Source organism: Thunnus thynnus, chromosome 4 (genome assembly GCF_963924715.1).
Source record: "Thunnus thynnus chromosome 4, fThuThy2.1, whole genome shotgun sequence".
NCBI lineage: Eukaryota > Metazoa > Chordata > Actinopteri > Scombriformes > Scombridae > Thunnus > Thunnus thynnus.
Window position 1 is genome coordinate 31,250,719 of NC_089520.1, and position 19,194 is coordinate 31,269,912.

The window sequence follows — 19,194 nt, forward strand, 5'->3', positions numbered from 1 at the left end:
CCACACAGTAATTTCATTCAGTATTATTGACATGAATGAATGAAACAAGTGATAAAAAAACAGATAATATGGGACAACCTAAAGAGAATGAGCAACAGCCATTCAAACTACTGATATCATGAAACCTATCACAGATTAACAACTTTATTTTAGATCTGTAAAGCTTCATTTCAACAATGAGATCCATGAGCCTCCAGACAAAACAAATTGTACAAACACTGGCAGTAATCCAAGGGGACCCACTGGATTCAGTGTCTTATAATGAATAACAAAACATTAAGAGTGTTTCATTTTAAAAGCCAAGTCCACAGAGCACAGTGAGGTGCTCCAAAATACAAAAAAACATACCACAAAGAGGTCTGGTACATACAGTGATACGTTATAGTAATCACAATCTCAGGAGTGACACATGCTTAGGGGAGTCCGAACCTCCCAAAATATTGTACAGACATGCCCCTACAATTAGAGACAAGCTTGGTTCTCATGCTGAACATCATGCATACCATGATAGCCTTTTGAGGGCAGAAGGAATAGAATATGTACAGTTCATCAGATGGGATGACTTTCTAAAAAATCTGCTATTGGATTTTTTTTCTTTTTATAAACAACTTTTTTTTAATTCCACCTATTAATGGGACTGCATCTTGAGTGATACAATTATTATGGTCATGATTTCTATTCTCTTTTTTATTATTTTGATGTTGTTGTGATAGTTCTCTGTATCTGTTGGTTATGTTGTTATGTGATGAAGGCTTTTAAAATAAGTCTTCTCTTTGCTCTGCGTACGAGTGCCTGAGGAACACTTTCTTTTCTGTTCTGCCTGTTATAACTCTGTGTCATGTGTCTGTATCCTTGAAATGAATGATAGAAACACTGCAGCCCTGTAAAAGACAATATGCTCTATAGTGTCCAGTATATAAGCTTTACAAAGCACTAGAAATATTGTAGGAATATAATGTAGACAGTAATTATAAAATACAGATTGAAAGATGAATATGAGATATTTTACATAGTCTGTTTGTGATGTCTGTTTGATATTTTAATGCTGCAAAAAAATATACAATACAAAAATATATCCACATAAATGAGGTTTCTGAAGTCTCCAATTACTGTACAACAACAAAGAAAACTGTTAATTTCTACTTATTTAAATATTATAAGCAAAACCCCATTCTGCTTTTTTTTTTGCAAATATCTGTTCAATCTGTGCTATTGTCTGGAGTATTGAAGGAGCAGACAGCCCAGAACCTGGTTTTCTTTGCAGATCGTATCCTTCCTGCTACAGCTTGAATAAACTCAGATCATTTCAGTCCTTGTGTCTTTAGATTATTGTTACAAGGACTCTCAATATTTTCTCTCTTTTCCATTCTTCACGCTGGTTTCTTTGTTGTCTCTCTCTCTTAGCTGGCCAAGGGGCTGATTGTGTGCTTGTTGCGGAGGAAAGAGCGAGCAGACTCCACTTACTCTGTGAGTACTCAATCAGTGGGAAACATGCTTGTCTGTTGGGCTTCGTGATTTATTATATGCTATAAATGACTGTGACCATAGCTGTTTTTTCCAGGTAGAGGAGCCAAGGTAGCATATAGTAATCTCCTTTTCTTTGATCATGTTATGACAAACTTATCTGGTCATTATATGTGATGCATGCTGGTCCCAAGTAGGCTAAAGGAAACAGTAAGTTAAACACACATTAGTTATCAGTTATTGATCTAAACTATGACTTTGTAAAATGGACTAAGACTACAGGTTTGTGTTCAGTATAAACAATAGTTCTCTTCCATTATGAAGATAGCCAAGAAACTTTGATCGATAGATGACTGAATAACTAGATAGTTGATAATTAGGACAAATATCGACCAATGGGAACCCCAAACATGTATGACTTTTTTTTAAGGTTTTAAGATTGAAAATGCTGAAAATGTAAAATAAAATGAAATACTGTGATGTGCAGAATGAAAGTCGAAAGTATAGCCTGACTGATACTGGATTTTTTTATACTGATACCAATATCAACATTTGATCATTGATTTTGCTAGTAGTGTGGCGCTATTGATGGCAATGTAGGTCCGCACTTTGGTCCAGACTCAAATATCTGAACCCCTATTGGATGGATTGCCATGGAATTTTTAGAAGACATTCATGGTCCCAAGAGGATGAATCCTACTTACTTTGGTGATAGTCTGTCTCCTCCTGTAGCACCACCATTTGTTGGATTTTCATTGTGAAATGTCTCAATTGTTGGATGGATTGCCATGACATTTGGTACAGGCAGTCATGTTCCCATCATGATGAATTGTAATAACTTTGGTTATGAACTCATCTAGTGCCATTATCAGGTCAAACTTGTGATTGTACAGCTTCTCACAGCTGCTAGATTGTCAGTCTCATGACATTTCTGTCACCCTGCACTGGAAAGCACTTCATGCTTATTGCTTAAGAGGGTTCTATGTGAAATAAATTAACATTATTATTTGAACTATTATTCATTTTCCACATAAACACATAACTAACTAAACTGAAGGGTCCCTTAAATGTTTTTTATTATAATATGTATGAATATGTATAACATGTAATTAATATGTACTGTCCAGGACATTTTGCAAAGGATCTCTAGTGGAAAAGCCATGCAATGGAGACACTGTTTCTCAAATACCAAAAACATATCTTTGGCATTTTTGTTTCCTTGTTTAGTTGTCGGCTATCACTTCTACCAATACTGATATATCCGCAATAAGCATAAGCAATAACCCAATCTATCAGTCTCTAGCAGAAAAGATTTTCATTGGAGGAGTGCAGTAAGCAAAAGCTTAGGGGTCTAAGTAACCAACTGCCCTGTTTGAAAATAACAGAAAACATACCCATCTGCTTCTGAAAACAGAAAAATAGAAATGGACAATCTGCAGTGCCAATCATCAGTATGCAAATGATGCATATCTGAAGCTGATCATAACTTTTGACCTAACTCTGTCCAATTCAAAGCAAAAGTTGACAGAAGACCACTCAGGTTCTTTGTATCTTCTTTTATTGAGTATTTATAAGTATTCATCTCACATCTGAGGATTTCTTGCTCTCCATGTCCAAACCTCATGTATGGTTCTGTTTGCCGAGTCTGTATTGAACAGACAGGATGTTAGCTTTCAATATTCTCCTCCTTCTCGTAGCCAGTGTGTAATATGCACTTGCACAATGAGTGACGGTTTGCCAACTGAGCTGCAGCACTGCTCACGTTCCCTTGTGGCTGACTGGATTTAAGATGGACTGTAATCTGAGATCAGGAGGCTTTTCGGGATATTTACATCCTGGCACCTTCTCTGATGAAACAAAACAGTGAACTGAGGTCTAGAGCTAATTTTCATCTGCGGTCTCTTTGGCAGGTCACATATAACATATAACAGCACAAAAACAAACAGTACAAAGCAAAAAAAAAAACAAAAATCAAAAAGCAAGATTGTCAAATCAAAAGCAAGATTATATGCGTACATGAGAAGACCTTGAGATAAAATGTAGAGGCAGTGGTTACAGAGTTAAAGTTTAATATGAGCAATAGTTTATTGAACAATTACTACGGTGAGTGAGGCTTTATGTTTTGAGGCTGTTTGTGCTCTGAGCCATGATAATGTGGCATTAGGTTGATGTCTTTATGGGGCCCTGTGCAATGCTGAATGTCACGCTTATCATGGTATAAAAAAAGAGAGAGTGGAAAAACATTAATTACCTCTCACAAGACTACTGATGTTAATTTCTGTAGTCACGTGTTTAACCAATTACTCAGAGTGTAATGAAGTGGAACATGGCTCACCAGAGTTCACAGGACAATTCCCCCCCCGCCCCCCCTTTTTTTTTTCTTACCCTAGTTTGGCTATTCCAGAGTGGGAAGCTAATCATCACTTAACATTAAACCAGGCAATACTTCACTCCAGATACATACATTTATCCATGTCAATATCCATTCCTCGTTTAATAATTTCTCCACAGCTATCTCGATATCACTCTCTGCTGAGAGAGGTGGGGAAAGCACATTATCTATGCCGGGGTGTTACAGTATTAGGGATTATCCCTGACAGATAGTTTCCCTTCCAGGCACCATTAGCTTGGCCTCATCCCATTTGGTATTTCCAACACCTGCGACCACCATCCGCTGGGCACAAGAATTATTGCCATTGTATTTTTTCTAGGGTATATAAATTAATCATGGGGATCACAAGCAACTACTTTAAATTTCTGGACTGTGACCAAGAAACACATCCTCCCCAAGGATGCCAAGTACCTATGCATCATTAAAACAGAGTTGTGCTATCTGACAGAGGAACAGTGCCAGCTCCCTCACTTGTATACCTTAAGGGATTGTGGTCTCTGCATTTCCGCACCAAGCATAATAGCTACTGTCTCAGGCTAAATACAATCAAGGTCCTTGAGTATGACTTTGAATGCTTAACGAACAAGGGCCACGTGTTCGCGTATGGATGAAATAAAGTTGATCAGCTTGAAAGTGAAAGTAGACAGCTGACTACAGCAAACATAAATTAACATCGATCATTGGGCAGAGCACGTACACTAATGACTCAAGGCTGCAGGGGCTTGTTAGTCAACTCCTGCAATGGACTATAATGGCTCCCATATCCTCACAATCCACTAAATACCAATGACTGTAATTCCTCATTGAGCATCCTTACATTGGCACATGATCTGTCTTCAATTCGCATGCATGAATGAATGATGTGGCTGTTAATAGAGATATTACAGTATTACCTAGAAATTATATGTCAAATAGTGCAAATTAGATCCACATCATGCTGTGGTAAGGAGTAAATATTGCTCATTTCAAGCCCTGAAATCAATGAAACTCAAATTCAAGCTCAAAATGGCAAAGACATTATTATCAAAACAGTTTGATCAATATAAAGAAACCTCATCCTTGCTCATAGATAAATATTTAGAAGGTAGCTTGTTGTAACTGTCAGTCAAAATCATGGGGCCAGTTTAACGGTGCAGATTTTGTGTCTCATTTGACTTGTTCTGAGTTCCTCTGCTCACATAGTGCTTGGCAAGCTCGTCTGCATTTTAAAACACATTGATTTGGAATTACCATCAGATAGGTGTTTTGACAAAATGTCTGGAAAACAACATTTCATATCGATTTAAAGTTTCTTAGAGCCCAAAATTAAAGCCTTGCATCTAACTGTAATTACAGTATGCAGCTTGGTGTCATTCATCCAGCCTCTTAATAATACATAATTACAGTTAACTCTAAAGTAGACTGAGAATAGCACAAGGCAGAGTAGTTTATTGAAAGAAGAGAAAATTTCATATCTCAGAGGCCCAAGTAGGTCAAAAGAATGTGGCTTCTATAGTTAGATAGATACAATTTCTTCATTGGTTTTCTCCAGAACAGTCAAATATATCAACCCAGTGAGTCTCATAAGGAAAGACATCAACCAAATCTCCCGCTATTGATCAGTTCCTCCATATTTGATTGAGACTCATGACAAGACTGCGGGCAGGATGACAAACAAAAAGGCAAAAGGTTAAAAAAAGTGGAAACCAAATCAATAATGATGACTGACAAGATGAAGCTTGGATGATAAGTATTGTGCCCTCTTATAATAAATAATAGAGAGCAGAATAAGTCTACTTCACTCCCCATACAACTAATGCTTTTTCTCCCTTTTTCCCTTCATGATTAGTGATTTGTTCTGTTTTGTTACATCTGTCTGTCTGCGGCAATTTACTGTAGGAGCTGAGATGGAAAAGGACAAAGAAGAGCTGTAGGAGAAAATGTTACGTTTGTGAGCATTGTGTGTTCATATTAGAACTCATGAAAGCATATAAGCCAGGGGCCTGTTTCATAAAAGCAATTTGCCAGCACTGCTTACACGCACATCACAAATGATGGCAGTGTAAAGTTTCAGAGATGATTATGGCTTGTAAATTGCAGATACATTTGTGAGTCCTACAGGACTGACCATGCTCATGCATGGGTCAGAAGTATGATTTTGGTTTGTTTTGAGTAGTGAATTTAACAGGGGAGGAAATGATTTCATGTTGCAAATTGCAGCTTGCATGTCACAAATTTGGTGAAGTGGGCCACAGATTGTTTGCATGTAGAATGTATGTATGTGTTTTTGTTAATGTGTTTTTAAATGCCCCCCTGTGACTTCCTGCCGTAAGAAATTCACACTGACATCTGCATACACTATAAGACACTATGAAAAAATATTATAAGTCTATTTAAGTAAAGCTGTAAGGCAGGTCATGTTTTCTTAAGGTTGAGCTGCTCAGCTGTTAAACATATGTAAATTACATTAACAATTTTAATGCAGGCATTTTGTAGGCTGAGTGCGCACTGACAGAAGTTGTGCTATCATATAATTAACATAAATATTGGATCTGGTATGTATAATACTCTACTAATACTGCACCATTACAGCATAAACTCTGTTGTGTTACTTATTATGTATGTATGTTATTTGATAAGGTTGGAAAAGTTATAAAAGCTTCATTTTTAGTCGTGAATCAATAGCAGTAGTTTCTGGCGTCATGATCAATGGAAGATGTGATGTCTGTCTGCATGTTTTGAAGTGGTTTGAATGATTTGCCCACAGTAGGATTATTTTTCTGCTTCAGTTCAGTTTGTCTGTCTGCATTCATTAGCATTCCCTTTGATATATTATGTACACTTAGAACATCACACAATTTACTAGAGTAAATATGTTGAACCAACAGTTTTCAGAAAGCTTAACATTACCTTTGGCAGGAGGCTCTGCTCATCTGTTGCTGCTGCGAGCCACTTTTTTTCCTTCTCTCTCTCTTGCTTGACTTGCTCCTGGGAGATAGTGTAGCAGCAGTATGTATACACTAAATATCAGCTCCCCAGTATCAGCTGCTAGCGGGCCCTTCGGCATGGGATCTTGGCTCTGCTTATTTGGTTGAATGAATTATTAATGGCTCACGGATTTTCCACAAGTTCCAGCCTGTTTTTGTTTTTTTGTTGTTTTTTTTTTGTCCAGATGGCTTAATGTAGACTGCATCATCTTTACAGTGCTCATATGCCCTCCTTTTCTTCCAGAGCCAAACAGAGGAGAGTTTACCCAGGAAGCATTCTCCACTCTCTGGCAACTGGATGGGAAGACGGAGACTCTTTGACCTTGGAAAATGAAGATGTTGTTGCCATGGGAACTGTTAATCCTTCTGTCACTCAAAGAGTGCCTGGCTGGTGAGATGCCAAGTTGAGTCGCCTTTCATGACACACCTGATATGCATATATCTCTCACAGGGAGGGTTTGCCTCTCTCTTATGCATGTTTAGGTTATCATTTCCATTTGAAATGGAAAGATAACAGTCTCAAAAGGGATCATAATTTTAATGGCTTTTATATCTGGGCAAAATCTACATCAAGTTTGCAAAGAATGATGCAAAGGCATGGCCAAAACAGAAGATTTACCTGTTACTTAAGTTTTTAAAGAGCTTAGAAATAAGAACCACAGAGCCAGACATTTGAATTTACTGATGCAGTTTCTGTGTTATTTAAGAGGATGAAGTTGCAACAGGGTAAAGAGAAACTACGTCTTGTCATTCAAAGATTGACTAACCTCACCAATATCATTACCACCAGCCTCACCCCACCCCATCTGTCCCATCCTCTTCCATTTTACTCTTATGATGACATTTTGATCTCAGTTGTTAAGAGCAACTCGACTTTAAATCTTCACATTTTCTTTTCAGCAACTCTCTGATAAACATGACTCACTGTTAGATTTACATCTGAGGAGAAAACTAACCTATAGGAGAAAATTCACTCTCTGCTGTCTTTTTATGCCTCCCTGGTTTATTATGCAATTTTCTTGCTTTATGTCCAACTGCTGCCACTTACATGAACTGTGGCAAGCACTATAAAAATCCACACTAACTCCTTTTTTAACACTAATTTATTCTGTACTCCATTCTCAACAACATTGATCCACAGTATGCTGAGGTGCTCCTTCCCACTGAGCGCAAAGCAGAATAACATTAACCTTCAATTTCCAAATACCTGTATGAGCCACAGATAAGAGTTAAAATCTCTGTATGAGCTCTCACTTTATGTCTGAATACAGTAACCTGTGCAGCCTAGTCAACTGAGTGAGATTTAATGTTGACAGTCACATTTGACGGATATACTGTATGCTGAACTCAAGCCAACCGTTTACAAGTCATCAAACAAATGCATTTAAATTTATACAGTATATGGAGTGGGGTCTATTGTATTGTTATTTATGATTCAATTTCCATTGATTTACCATCTCATCTCAAGTCAGCAGTTTCACAGGGGTATGTCTATTCAGCCTGCAAACACAAGAGTAGAGACTGAAGGGTTATGCACATGGCACATGCAGTTAGTTGCAGCTGTACTGTTCATACATATACCCACTATTGAGCTCACATTTGTATGCATTCCCATGAAACCTAATTAAGTGTAATTTGTATGTGTGTATGTTCAGGTGTGTTAGTGGTCAGTCTAGTTGGTGTGTTTACAGGGCAGGCCTGTTCTCAAGCATACACACAAACCACCCGTTCATTTCCCAGGTGAAATAGCCCAGCTATTAAAGGTTCATTAATTTGTTTAATTTAAAGGACACTGCAACCAGGGTAAAAATGAAGCACCTCCCTCAGAGGCTGGGGAAACAAGGCCCTTACCTGAGGCAAAGACTCCCACTCTCATTAGGATGATGATGACGATGATGTGGGAGGGAAAACTCTTTGTCCTAGTCAAGGTTAGAGACGTGTAAAAAAGCATCTCATCCTTTCAAGTGCACAAAAAGAAACATTTTTCAAGAGCAACACTGGTGTGCAGCCCATCGTATGACACACATGTTATTAGAGAAATGAGAGGGTGGACATCAGTGTGTATGTGTGAGTGTGTGTATGTGAGTGTGCGTATGTGAGTGTGCATCTATTGAAGAAATGCTAGATTTCACGGGAGTAATTAGTGCAACATCGGTTAATTACTCCTGTGTATTGATAGTTTGGCTGGAGCTAACCAAAACAACAAGCTCGACTGAGCAGACACATGCACAAATAACATGCATATAGAACACAGCTTTACAGGCGCTCTAATAATTAGATTAAAGCCAGAGTAAGGCAATACTCTGATATTGCAATTCTCATGTAAACACCTTAACCAAGTTATCCCACTTGCATTAAGATCATAATTAGATGAAGCATAACCAAATTAACCAGCTGGGCTACTTGTCAATCTCTGTAATTACCCTTGACATGTATACAGCTTAGATCTATTTCTGTCTGTGTTCTGATTCTGTGCGTGAAAGTTCACAGAATGAACCAGATGCACAGTTTGACTTTAAATAAAGAGTGGCAGATCTACTTCTCAGCTGAACACTTCTTGATTGTACTTAACACAAGTAACAGCGCATGTGTTAAGATGTTCTGTAAATTCATCTGTGCTAAAAAAAAAAAAAAAAGTTTTAACAGAAACTTGAAAATCAGAAAAAAAAAACATATAAAGTCAAACTGAAATTTAAATTAATTTCTGCTAAGAAGTCAGTATGTTGTGTGTATATCTTTGGTGTTTGTTTTGACTTACTTATTTTGTCAAAATTTTAACTACCAAAAAAGAAGATATTAAATTGTATCTATTTTTTTGCAGTAATTTCCAGGGACATGAATTAATGGTTCTGAATGACACTGTTGGTAGCTTACTGGGCAGAGAAAAATAGCTCGTATAACTTGTTTATACATTGTTTGGTTGCAGCTGTGATTTGAGCACTCACTACTCCCTGAATCCACACGTATTTATTCCATGTAGTGGGTTAAATCATGGTATATGTATGGAGTGCCGAGGTCACGGGTTAGCTAGACACCCTCCTTTCTATAAAGTGGGACGATCACTGAGTGTGCAGGAGCTGCCAGTGACCCAGCAGGTGTTCAGATAACATGAACAAAAAGTAACATGGAGTGGTAATCAGTGCTAACATTTGCATCAGAAAGCTAAAACTAGTTAGCCTAGCTTGATAGCTTCCACTTTTTGAGTGGAATACAAACTTAAGGCATGATGGGCACCTATCAAGACTGATGTCTTCAGTTGTTAACAGTACAGAACCAACACTGTGTGGGCTGGAAAAAATGTCTTGTATCAACATTCATAGACTATATTCACAGAAGTTGCCAGGGTGTCTCCTAGCATTGCTAGCCCTCAAATGTCAGTCAACTGCCATGGTAATCAAAGTATTAACTTAATCTAGGTATTCATGGTAATAAAATTACTGTGCATGCAAACAGTGCGACTGTGAATGAAGGTAGAAAAATAAAAAAAAACTTTATGACTGGTGTTGTAGACTGCATAGAATATGCCTGTTAGCCAGTGTGCTACAGGGTTATCTTTAGTTAATTGCTCTCTCATCACCCTGCATAATCTGTCTCATGACATGTGCACAGGAGGGTTTATTAAATACAGAATCCACTCAAAGAGCCACATTGACAGCTAATTATAAGGGTGTAGAGTTTATATACAGTTCGTGAGTGATGAGTGCTGAGTTTTGCATTAATTCAGTCATTTGCTCTGCGCCATTGTACAGCTAATGTGTTTTTTCAACACAGAGAATACACGCCATGGTCCTGTCTTCACCCAGGAGCCTAGTGACAGTATTTTCCCACTGAGCACTGATGATAAGCAGGTGTTTATTAATTGCAAAGCAAAGGGAAACCCAACTCCGCATTATAGGTAAGTGTTTTGACTGAACTTTGACTGACTATGAGGTGAGACTACAGTGTACAGTATCAGTGAATGCGTGGTACAATTTGCTCTGCTAGGCTTCTTCATGATACCAGGCTGTCTCACTATATTGCCTACATTCATGTTTGAGTGTAGTCATTCATTAGGCAATTACATTTTTAAGCATGTGTATCCTTGCAGGATGTTTTCTGGTTCTTTTCCAAATATTCACTGGAAAAAATTAAAATGAGATGTCTACCCTAGCATTAAGGAATGTGGTAACTGGGCAAAGTTGTGTTTGATTTTTGTTTGGCCATCTATTTGTCACAGGTGGAAAGTGGATGGGAGAGAAATAAACACAGAGTCAGATCCAAACTACAGCCTTGTAGAGGGGAACCTGTTGATCAATAACCCTCATGTCATCAATCATGGGGGAGTGTATCAGTGCATCGCCACTAACTCATTTGGGACCGTTGTCAGCAGGGAAGCAAAAGTCCAGTTTGCTTGTGAGTACAGTTATGGATTTTTGAGTATGCATATTATAGGACAGAATGTTTTTGTGAAGAATACTAAATATTAGTTATCCAATGAGGGTTAAATCAAGGGCAGTGAAGAAACACCTTGGATAAGAGGTGAGACATTTTCAAGTATCTTCAACCAAGTCCAGTTGAACTTGATTCAACCCTCCTTGGATAACCACGACCTGGATGACTGAGAATCTTCACAGACATCTAAATATTAGTTATGATTGTATTCACAACTGACTAGAATACAGATTGCCCAGAATAGGGCTGCTCCACAAGATTCCAGAGGCCATGATGATGTCTTTAATGTCTAGAGGACTGTAGGAAAACCAGCAAAAATTTATGAGTGTTTTTGCCCTTACCTTTTTGCCTTTTTTTCTTAAGAAATTACCTAAATAACTGATTGATTATCAAAATTGTTGGTGTATAATTTTCTGTTCAGTGACTCATTGATTAATCAACCAATCATTTCAGCTCTAATTTAGAATGTGAACACAAACTAATTTTTACCCTGCCAGTAGGGTTCTAGGAATGGCAATATTAGACGGTCTGTCAGTCCACCACTTCATCCAGAGTGAAATATTTCGACTCTCAACTGTTGGCTGTATTTCCATGAAATTTACTTCACTTATTTATCATCCCAAGGAAGAATACTAATGGCTTTAATGTGAGATTTAGTGGCATCTAGCAGAATGGACTTGGCAGAAATTGAATATAATATTCATAAGTATGTTTTAATTAGTGTATCCTATGAATATAAGATACCTATATACCTATACCATTCTATACCTTAGAATGAGCCCTTTATAACTACATAGGGAGTGGGTCCCCTTCCATGGAGGATGCCATGTTGCACTGCCATGTTTCTACAGTAGCCCAGAACTGACAAACCAAACACTGGCTAAAAAGGGCCATTTGTGTTTTTTGCGAGTTCTGTTGCCACCATAGGTTCTCCTACATGCTTGGAAGGGGAGAGGGAGGGGAAGTGTATTCAGTTGGTTGCAATCTGCAACTTCAACGTTAGATGCCACTAAATCTTACACATGTCCTTTAATATGCTAACACAGTAGCAATAGCGTGGCAGTATGCTAACATACTACACATTAACCTAATAATCTAATAATAATAATAATTATAATAGTGACTCATTAATAGTTGGGTTATAGACGTTTAGTCAAAATTACACATTCAATTCAAATTTTTTTTTTTTTATGCTATTCGTACCTTTTTTTCATTGCACATTTAATACCAAAAGATGGCCTTGCAAAGATGTCCACAGCAAATTTTCAAATGCAGGGGGATATTTTTCTGAAATTTTCTCTGATTGGCTGCCCACTACTGTGTCTGACAATGTGGTATCTCGTCATCCTAGCCTGTCTCACCAGGGGAATAGATGACAGAAAGAGGACTGGTATGTCTTGATTTGGGGGATTTTTAATCAGTAGAGTTTTGATTTGATATTTGCTTGATCCCTCCAGGGACTTGGTTGGTATTTCTAAGACTTTGGGATTGATATGTCGTCCCGCTGTTTATTCTCTCACACAGCACAGCAGCATTTAATTAAAGGTGAAAGTAATCTCTCAAGCTCGATTGTCGGGGGGCATTTTTGTGCGCCCTCTGCCCGATCTTTTGCACGTGCTGTGATATTAACAGGGGACTCTCGGGTTTGACTTGTAAGCCATGTGAACAGACAGGGTAATATTCTGCAGAATGAAATGCCCTTCCCCGGATGTCACCTTTAAGTAAAAGTTATTACAGCTGTCAAACCGTGAAAAGTTGTCAATTTTTTATTTTATATTCACCAGTTCTCCAGAACTTCAGCAAGAAGTCAAGGAACACAGTGTCGGTGAGAGAGGGTCAAGCTGTGGTTCTGCTCTGCGGCCCTCCACCCCATTACGGAGGTACACTGCTCTGTCCTAACTCTTCTGCATTGTCTGCTGTAGTTTCACACTCCTGCTTGCCTCAGCAGTCTTTATTGTTTCTCACTCTGCTGCTTATTATCTCCCTGTAACACTGCTGTGTCTCTTTTGTTTTTATACCTTCCTACCTTCTCCTTTTGCTGCTCCTCTTTTCGAACTCTGACACACTGTTTTCCACTCACTTCTCCTTATCTGTCAGAGAGGGAACTTTTATGATCAGCCTCCGCTCTACCTGCCCAGACCCATGCCTTCACATCTATAGTTCATAGCTTCACACTTCTTAACCTTGAGCTCACTTTTCTCACCCATATGATCTGTGACCATGCTGTCATCTATAAAGTCTCCAGTGCTCCACTTCCCCAACTGTCATTTTTTTTCCTGGATGTGGGCAGGTTATCTGTGGGTAATAAAGGCTGCTGGTGGCTGCTGTGGCCGGGGGAGCGTTTATCCCGTGGCACAGCTGTGGCTCGGCTCATGTGTCTGTCTGCTGCTGATTAGCAGACCCTCAAAGTGGTCCGCACTCCTGCAGCCATTCGGTGCCCACCAGCACAATTTCACGCCAGTGTACCAGCTTTTCTCTGCTCTCTGTTTCCAGTGGAATCCTGCAGCCACGTGGGATTCCACACTTTAGCAATTTGCCCTCCAGCCTTCCCTCCTCCCCCTTAAAAGCCTCCATCTCTTATTTTTCGTCTTAAACAGAGCGTAGTCACACATTTGATGGGATTTGCACTACACGATAATGCTAGCTTGAGGTATTTTAAAATTGAAAAAAGAAAAATAGAGAGGTTTTTTTTGTATTGCCATAAGGTTTAAATGATGTCAAAGCTTCTATAATGCTTGTTGATGCACCACTAGAGGAATACAGTGATGCACCTTATTAAAAGAGGAATCATCTGAAGCTTCTTTAAGCAATCAATAGGTAAGTGGTCTAAAAGGAGCCGTGCTGAGAGTTAAACTCTGTCAGAGGACATGAGATTATGTGCCTGCAAGTCCTCTGGTGCTGTGAGACTGCAGCTCTTAAACAGACCCAGTCTCTGATAGTCCCTAATCATGAAAGGTCTGTCAGTTTCTGCCCTGACTTTCTCTGTAATGATTTTAATTCACTGTTTTCCCTCTAGGAAGCAAGTGGGACTTTTTACCGTCTGCCCAGTCAAAGGGGCTGACTGCAGAATGTGTATGATACAGGAGGGCTGCTCTAATAGCCAAGTTCATTCTACAGTCCTTGCAGACATCTCTCTCCCTTTCTTTTTTGTGTTTCTCGTTCTGTGTGTGTGTGTGTGTGTGTGTGTGTGTGTGTGTGTGTGTGTGTGTGTGCGTGCGTGCGTGCGTGCGTGCGTGTGTGCTTGTGTGTATTTTACACTTTTGCATTGGCATTCCTGTCATTCCTTCCCATTCTTTATTTTGACATCATTCCTTTCTAATCAGTGTGACCAGAGCAGTAGATCAACTAAAATAGATATTCCCTCTAAAATATAGTTTACAATCAACAGTAATATAGGTAAATTAGAGACTAATAAGAACACTTGTAACCTTGCAAGCAGTACTTCGGCAGAGGAGGGTTAAATAAAACACAGCTAATGAGCTAGCTTCCTCAGTTTTGGATTTACTGGCTCTTCATTCCCTTAAAGGCTAACACTGTCAAGACAGCTTGCCATATTGGTCAAAGGTGCAAATTTGCATGTCAAAGGTCACCATAGCTGAACTCGACTTGAAAGATTTCGCCTTTGCAGAGAAATGTCACCGTTTTAAGGCTGGGATTATTATACAGCACCAGTCAAAAGTTGAATGGGAAAGTGTGTCCAAACTTTGTACTGGTACTGTATTTTTTTAGTGTCAACAAATCCCATGAAGACACCACAACCATCAATGCATTAATCTATCTGTCAATACCTTCCGCCTTTCCTACCTTACACTCAGCCTCAAGACCTACTGAAGTCCTAAATCTCAAAAAATGTCTCTCAAATACATAGTTTAATTTTTCAAAGGGTACTATGTAATTTCCTAAAAGAAGTGGGCACTGTAGTTTACAGCAAATGTTACTCAAACAGAAATAAATAGTCCATTTGTTGAAATACACACACATTTGGTGGGCTTATAAGTATTTACAGCAACAGCACGGTATATGCTGGGTTTGCTCAGTTATATAGTTTTTCCACAACAATGAAGCTCTACAGCACAGATGAATAAACAATATCAGGCTTTGGATACACAGACAATACTTGTTAGTAGGATCAATTCACTGTTGGTTTAAATGGGATTTGTTGACAATAAGGAAAGTATGAAATATCACCAGCCTTATCCTTAAGTTGTACAAGTATATTTTTAGAAGAGATGAGAAATTAAATATTTCATAATTTATTTGTAATAATATCTCTTCACATATATTTATTTTCAGTCTCACTGTCCTGGAAGTTTTGGGAATGTCACAGGAAGGTTTATCCGTGTTATGTCTCAATAGCTACAATTCTTGACCTATTCTCTTTTTTTTTCAGAGATAAAATATTCATGGGTATTCAACGGACAGCGCACTTTCCTGCAACAGGATGTCCGTCGTTTTATCTCTCAGCGGACGGGAAACTTGTACATAGCCAAAGTTGAAGCCTCAGACGCAGGGAACTATACATGCGCGGTGAGAAACATGATGACCAATGCGACAGTGTTCAGCTCTCCAACCCCTGTGGTGGTGCGGAGGGACGGTAAGCATCCTCACTTCACTTCTGCTGCCTCCCGGTTATCTTGAGCACTGAACTGATGCGTGCTGTCGGAGGGAGGGCAAGCCTAGGAGATAAATCGCTTGTCTTGAGCGTGACACTGTTTTTGCCTTTGCTTACAAGCAAGGTTTTTGCCTGTGAACTATACAGGGTTATGTATGCGAGAAACCCTCTCTATCTGCATGAAGGCACATATTTACATAAACAGAAATGTTGTCTGCTCTGACAAAAATGCACGCACACACACACAGCATGGAGCTTGCCACACATACTGAACCCCATCATGACCGTTTATGTGTACCACTTCAGATTTGAGCTGGGGCAGATATGTAATCCAAACTCATCCATGCGCTAAGCCAAATGCTGTTGTATACGGCGTTTACACGCACGCTCACTCTCTGCCAGTGTCATTCGCGCCAGGGTTCTTACATCCAATATGAATTACAGGAAACTGCATGTTCCTGTTTTGTGTTTTGAATGATGTGATTTGCTTTTATCCCTCATGCAGCAGTGATGGGTGAATACGAGCCAAAGATTGAGGTTCAGTTCCCTGACACCCTTCATGTTTCTAAAGGATCATCAGTGAGGCTGGAATGCTTTGCCTTAGGAAAGTAAGTATCATAAACATTAGCATGATACAGCTCTACTCCTAACATTACACTGTCAAGTTTGTGAAGTGGCCAGGCATCATCTATTACATCAAACACACTGACAAACATGGCCGCCATCCTTCTGGTCAATGTGAGCAAGAGCATGTGGCCACTATGACCTTTTGTGTGTGACCTCTGCAGCCCTGTGCCTTCAATCTCATGGAGAAGAGCTGATGGAAACCCACTCCCTGGCAAGATTAAAATCAACCACTCCAGTGGGGTTCTGGAAATTCCATATTTTCGCCCGGAGGATGCTGGTGTGTACGAGTGTGTAGCCGAAAACAGCAAAGGACGAAATATGGCCAGAGGGCAACTTTTATTCCACAGTAAGAACATTGTACTCTCTTACTTCCTATATCATGGAGATGGCTGCTAATCTTTTTCTCCTTCTCAAGTGCTTTATTATTTATTTTATCTTCAGTAAGTTTATTTCTCCACAATGTGAAACAGCCTCATAAAGCCAGGATAATCTGGACTTAATTTGGGCTCATTATCTTTGCTGTTTTGTCATCATGACGTTAAGGAGCTCCTCTGGCATACTGAATACTTCTTTTAACCAGTGGCCTGAAGTAGAAAATAAGATTACTTACATGTCAGGATAGGTCTATCACCTCCATAGAATCAAAAGGAACCAGCTTTCAAACTCAAAGCTTTGAAATAAGTCATTTGTATGTCATAGGAAAGCACTGTCTACATCAGTGAATATTACCATTGACCTCCATAGGCAGAGAGATGAGAGAATCTCCACCATTCCTGTCTGCTGCACTGCATGTGTTGATAAGGAACTATGGATATCACTCATCAGTGGAAATGTTCTGGGGCTAACATTTTTGGTTTTGTGTACAACTTATGAAAAAGTTTTAAAAAAAGGAAAAAAAGTATAAACATTCTAATTTGACATCTGTATTGCTAAACATTAAGCCATAAAGGTTTGTTGATACAAAGCAGGCATGGTTAGGTAAGTCTATTTGTCTGACATTACATACACAAAGGCAATTCAAGGTGCTTATGTGCTATGTAATGCACTTACAGTAAAAGGTAATAAGACAAAAAAATCAAAACTAAAATTCAAAAGACAGAAATCATTTAAAAGAGATTAAAAGTCTTATATCTTCTGGCAGTTTGTTCCAGTTCTTTGGTGCAAAGTAACTTAATGCTGCTTCTCTGTGTTTTATTCGGACTCTGGGAACCATTAACCATTACCAGAGAGGCAGAGAGGGTTCATTTGGTAAAAGACATGCATTTGGTCCTAAGCCAATGACAGATTTATAGACAAGCAGCAATAATTTAAACTTTATGTTATGACACACTGGAAGCCATTGCAGACACCTGAGAATTGGTGGAATGTGTTCAGTTTTCTTTGTCTTTGTTAGGACCCTGGCAGCAGCATTATAAATGGGCTGTAGTTGCCTCAGAGTTCTTATGGGGACACCTGATAAAAGACTTACAATAGTCTAAACTGCTGGAAATAATAGGGTGGCATGTCTGGACATAAATTCTGATTGCTGTTTTTCAGATAACAGGTGGTGGATTAGATTTGATGTGGCTTGTCTTTGAAAACCAAAAAGAAAATACATTTCAGTGTGATAACGGATTCAGCGCTAGAGTCTCTTCAGTTTTTTCTGCAATTATCTAAAGCAGGTTCAGGCACATCCAGTGATGGATTTATTCAATATTGCCACTTGTTGAGTGATTCTATGGGACTGTAGTGTTTAGTTTAGTGAGAGGGCAAGGTAAATGTGGGTGTCGTCTACAAAATTTACATGATATTATTGTTTTGCATGATTTTCATTGTTTGGCCTAATGGCATCATGTAAATGTAACAGTATTGCTAAAGCTGTGTCCAGGTTGACTGAAAAGTATGGCAGTAGACAATGTATCCTGCTATTTATTCCTCCTCAGGTATCATCTGTGCAATGCTGCAACAAAGTGAAATGGAAACAGACTTAGCGAATAAACCTTGATGTACGTAAAGCATGTGACTTAAAAGTCCACTGAAGCTTACATTTACATTTACATTTACATTTTTCATTTAGCAGACACTTTTATCCAAAGCGATGTACATCTGAGACTGATAACACACAAGCAGGTATGTAGTCAGGAGACAAGTTAAGTTTGGGACCGATAGGACGTAGATGCCAACAGGCAGTGCACCAAGGCAATGCATAAAGTGCATAGATTGCATAGAGGCGAGTTTTATTTATTTATTTATTTTTTTGCTTTTTCTCTACCTACAGTCCATCAAGTGCAGAGGTGTTCGCGAAAGAGCTGGGTCTTTAGTCTTTTCTTAAAGATTGAGACCAGGTGTAGTGAGCGGGAGGGAGTGTAGACCTGAATGAGGGAGTTCAGGAAGGCAGGAGCCATTTCAGTTGCTGTTTTGTAAGCAAGTGTCAGGGTTTTGAAGTTGAGGCAGCAACTGGGAGCCAGTGAAGGGGGTGGGGTGGGGTGGTGGGGTGACATGTGCTGTTTTGGGCTGATTGAAGACCAGACATGCCACTGCGTTCTGGATCATCTGCAGAGGTTTGAATGTACATGCAGGGAGGCCTGCCAGTAAGAAGTTGCAGTAGTCAATGCGTGATATTACGAGAGCCTATACCAGGAGTTGTGCCGCAAGCTCAGACAGGTAGGGTTTGATCTTCCTGATGTTGTACAGGGCAAACCGACACAATCAAGCGACTGAGG

The 19,194-nt window shown here is 39.2% G+C and overlaps 1 protein-coding gene across 2 annotated transcripts in view; it reads left to right on the top strand.

The window, feature by feature from the left end:
• The first annotated feature begins 1,260 nt into the window (after positions 1 to 1,260).
• LOC137182055 (contactin-4) overlaps positions 1,261 to 19,194 on the top strand; it is a 53,589-nt gene continuing 35,655 nt past the window's right edge. The window contains exons 1-8 of one of the 2 annotated variants that reach the window (XM_067588316.1): positions 1,261 to 1,467; positions 7,067 to 7,225; positions 10,594 to 10,717; positions 11,039 to 11,214; positions 13,038 to 13,133; positions 15,644 to 15,847; positions 16,371 to 16,473; positions 16,654 to 16,838. In XM_067588316.1, the coding sequence (XP_067444417.1) occupies positions 7,153 to 7,225; positions 10,594 to 10,717; positions 11,039 to 11,214; positions 13,038 to 13,133; positions 15,644 to 15,847; positions 16,371 to 16,473; positions 16,654 to 16,838 (961 nt within the window). In that variant the 5' untranslated portion in view covers positions 1,261 to 1,467; positions 7,067 to 7,152. Of the gene's footprint in view, positions 1,468 to 6,641; positions 7,226 to 10,593; positions 10,718 to 11,038; positions 11,215 to 13,037; positions 13,134 to 15,643; positions 15,848 to 16,370; positions 16,474 to 16,653; positions 16,839 to 19,194 lie in introns of those variants that run through there. The other variant, XM_067588315.1, reaches the window with a different exon arrangement.